This window comes from Lottia gigantea (assembly GCF_000327385.1).
Source record: "Lottia gigantea unplaced genomic scaffold LOTGIsca_287, whole genome shotgun sequence".
Classification (NCBI taxonomy): domain Eukaryota; kingdom Metazoa; phylum Mollusca; class Gastropoda; family Lottiidae; genus Lottia; species Lottia gigantea.
The window spans coordinates 18,206-22,263 of record NW_008708929.1 but is presented as its reverse complement, the minus strand read 5'-3'; the positions used below and the strand labels follow the sequence as shown (position 1 = coordinate 22,263).

Genomic DNA, 4,058 nt, shown 5'->3' with positions numbered 1-4,058 from the left:
TCGTGCTCACTCTACAGGCTACAGTTCTTTATGGATTCTTTTGATTTTTGTTTTGTATGTCAATGTTGTTATGAAGATGATCCCTATTGATTTTCGTGATGATCGGATAATTTTTCACCGAAATATCGTGTCTGACTTGACGTTTTTCTCTATTAGCTATATTGTGCAACTCGTGCTCAATCTACAGGCTACAATTTTTTAAAGATTCTTTTGATTTTTATTTTGTGTGTCAATGTCATTATGAAGATGATCCCTATCGATTTTCGTGATGATCGGATAATTTTTCACCGAAATATCGTGTCTGACTTGACGTTTTACTCTATTAGCTATATTGTGCAACTCGTGCTCACTCTACAGGCTACAATTCTTTACAGATTCTTTTGATTTTTATTTTGTATGTCTATCTCGTTATGAAGATGATCCCTATTGATTTTCATGATGATCTATCGATTTTCATGATGATCGGATAATTTTTCACCGAAATATCGTGTCTGACCTGACATTTTACTCTATTAGCTATATTGTGCAACTCGTGCTCACTCTACAGGCTACAATTTTTACAGATTCTTTTGATTTTTATTTTGTATGTCAACGTTATTATGAAGATGATCCCTATCGATTTTCGCGATGATCGGATAATATTTCACCGAAATATCGTATCTGACTTGGCGTTTCACTCTATTAGCTATATTGTGCAACCCTGTAGTCACTAAAGACTGTTTAATCATTTCTGACAGCTGCCAGTGGGCGTGTGTTACCTTGCCTGGCAAGCTATCTTTTGATCATGTTGTTCCTGTCTCTGCTTTTTTCTTCTGCTCTTTTAAGTAGTCAATTACCGAATCAACTGTTGATTTTCTCCCTTTGGTAGTTTTTTTTACTTTTTTTATGAAGTGATGGTGCTTGTTCATCATCGTCACTTTTAGAATCATTTTCTATTTTTTCAATCTTTACTTGACTCTAAAATGTAAGCAGGTTCAACATCCGCACTTTTATCTAAAAATGACAACTCATCAAAAAATTCGTGAGTTTTTAAATTTTCTCCACTTTGTTTATTTGAGTCGGATATTTTCTTATACGAGGTTATTAATGTCCTCCACTTTCCCCTGCATCTTTCACTGCTGTGAATGTGGCCATTTTGTTTTAATTTTAAGCTTATTTCCTTCCATATTCCTGACTTACAAATCAACTTTTCGCCTTCCTCAGTATACAACTTTGGACGAACCAAGGATATTAGATAACGGGTGTTTTTAGGCGTCCAATCACTTTCTGAAATATAAATACATTTAAAAAAGATTATTTAAAAGCTTCATATAATATGAATATATGTATATAGATGTATCACAATTTTCTTTGGCAGCTTGTTCAATTTGGCACGTTAATCGTTCATTTTTTAAATATTCACTTAAATTATATTTCTATAATTTAAGAGAGTTTTATTGCAGTTGTGACTTGCCTCTCTGCAACTTTTAAATTTATAGAAGCATATATGATCAAAAATTAATACCTTTAGTGGTTTCATTTGAGTGCTCAGTTTTTGATGTTGATGCAGAGTTAATTGGTGTGCTACTACTACTGCAGGATGGTTTATCATGTACTAAAACACAAAGCAAGATTTTAAGAATTTGAATAAGCATATGAATAGACACCCGCTTGAATGGCAGGATAATAAATATGAATAACTTGTGACTTCTAGAATGCTTGTAAGCTCAGAGAAATGAACATATTTTAAAGAACAAGGCAATAACTCGATAACAAATATTGTTTTTCTGTGTTCATTTTTTGTAAACTAAGCAGCATGCTACATATATAGGATGATGAATGTAGCTAGTGAATTCAAAATGAACTTACCATGATCATGTTTCTCAATTTCTTTTGAATTTCTTTTGAATTTATAACAGCTTGTAACATATCTGGATCTGAAAATACACAATAAGTCAATTAAAGTTTTGAAAAGTCAATTTATTTTTTGAAAAAATATTATAAAGATGTCAATCACATTCACCATCTGTTGGACAAATCGTATGAAAGTCTCAGAAACGAAATTGTTTGTAGAAATAGAAAGAAATATTACAATATGTAAGGTATATTTTAATGGATTATGTATTGATAAACTAAATCTCTATCAGATTATTATGACAGATATCATAACAAGATCAATTGTAAATGTAACTTACCCCCATTCAAAATTTTTTCTCCATCTTCTTCTGTTAGGAGGGCAGAGATAACCTGACCGTCATAAACAATTTGATAATTTACCAATTTATCTGATGCTTCCGAACGATTACTATAAAAAAGAAAATAAGAAATTAAGATAAGAGATAACTTTCACAATTGGTGTGTGACTTAAATGCACACACATTCATACCTAACTGGACAAGGGCAAGGGATTGATACAATATTATGATCAGAATTCAGAATAGGGCCTATGGCTATAGACTGGACCTAGTCCACAATAGAATATCATTTTGCCTTAATAGGCCTATTATGAGCCCCTGTGACCATTGTATAGTGATACAGTGATCTACAAATTAGTACAAAACAGAATATTTTGTTTTGTAAGCCTTGAAAGTTTATTATTTCTCAACACTTCAAACCATGGTTTGAGATAGACCCTTCTGGCATAACCTATTGCACTCAGACTCAGAGGCTCATATATATGCAATCATATTATATAGCTGATTCATGTCATGCAGCGACAATTCGGAATTAACTGCTGAATATAACCGTGTAATTGTTTTCTTTCACAAAACCCATGGAAATGAATGTTTTGTACACACAAGACCAAAAAAAAAGTGGTGAATTATTTACTAACCTCATGTTTGCCGCCATGTCAAGGGGCGGAGAGAAACGGACCAATTCGGAGAACTCTCCGCGTTGTTCTTTTTATTCGGAGAACTAGGATTTTTAAAAAGAACAGTCATTTTCGTGATTCGGAGTCAACCGGAGTACTCCGGTGTAGCAAAAAGAATACACCCTGTGTGTTACGGAAGTTGATCTCCCTTGTTTACAGTCTTGATTATCCAGGTACTGGTACAACAAGCTTACGAGTTCACATCGGCAATCTCCGCCTATTTATGAAGACTGGTATCCGAACGAGACCAAACACGTGCAGTAGTTGTTATGAATGCACGTGCGTGCTCAACCAATCAGCAGCCGATGACTGGCTATATAAACCAAACCACGCGTGCAGTTAGACACAACAGATTTAGGAGCTGCATTGAATGTACGACCGGATTTTCTATTTAACCTGATTGTATTTAAGTGTACATAAAGTAAACTTATTACTTGTTGTCATTTCCAACACCATACTTTACCCACAGCAGAGTTGAGTACTTACTCCTCTGCCATGTAGCGATTCTGCTACATTTGGTGTCATTTATGTTATTACCTTGTATTCGACATTTCCGCCGTCCGGAGATGTTTTAACATTTCTCTTTTGACATTCAAACAAACATGGCTGGTGTAGGGAAATCAATTAATATACAAATCGCTACGACGGAAGAGTTTAAAAAAATAAGACATGCAGGGGGTAAGATAGCCGAACGAATAATTCAAATTCGTGATAGTCAAGATACCCCAATAACTTTAGAGCAAATCTTAAGTATTGGAAATTTAAGACCAAATTATTGGATAGAAATGATTGAGACGGGTGAAATTTCAGGACTTGAAATACCTGATCCATTATCTGACCTTGATAATTTGACGTTAACCACACCCACAAATTACGCAGTAATCAGATAGGCGCATGGACGAAGTGCAAAATATGTCGACACAGTTTGTAACTTTGTCAAATCAAGTTTCACAAATAGAAAACGTATGGGACAGGTAGAAGATAAATCAAAACCTAGGGCAGACTTACCAGATTTACCCACCATGACTACTAGTAAATTGACTACAACCAACCAAGACTTTAAATATGAAGGATACGCCAAACGCCGTAAAAACCGAGCTTGAGCGTTACGAGAAAGCAATGCTCGAAGAGTCAAACGCAGTAAAACGAATTCACAATAAATACAATTTTTGCCATAGACGGTTATACGGATGCTAGCAGTAAACAA

At 34.5% G+C, this 4,058-nt stretch overlaps 1 protein-coding gene across 1 annotated transcript; it reads right to left on the bottom strand.

Annotated features, from left to right (window-relative positions):
• Window positions 1-1,230: 1,230 nt before the first annotated feature.
• LOTGIDRAFT_175475 (hypothetical protein) lies at window positions 1,231-2,829 on the bottom strand (the record flags this gene model as incomplete). Its single annotated transcript, XM_009056695.1, has 5 exons — window positions 1,231-1,266; window positions 1,505-1,594; window positions 1,849-1,916; window positions 2,175-2,284; window positions 2,813-2,829. 5 exons carry the CDS (start codon window positions 2,827-2,829, stop codon window positions 1,231-1,233), a joined length of 321 nt encoding a protein of 106 aa, XP_009054943.1.
• Between the last annotated feature and the right edge of the window lie 1,229 nt (window positions 2,830-4,058).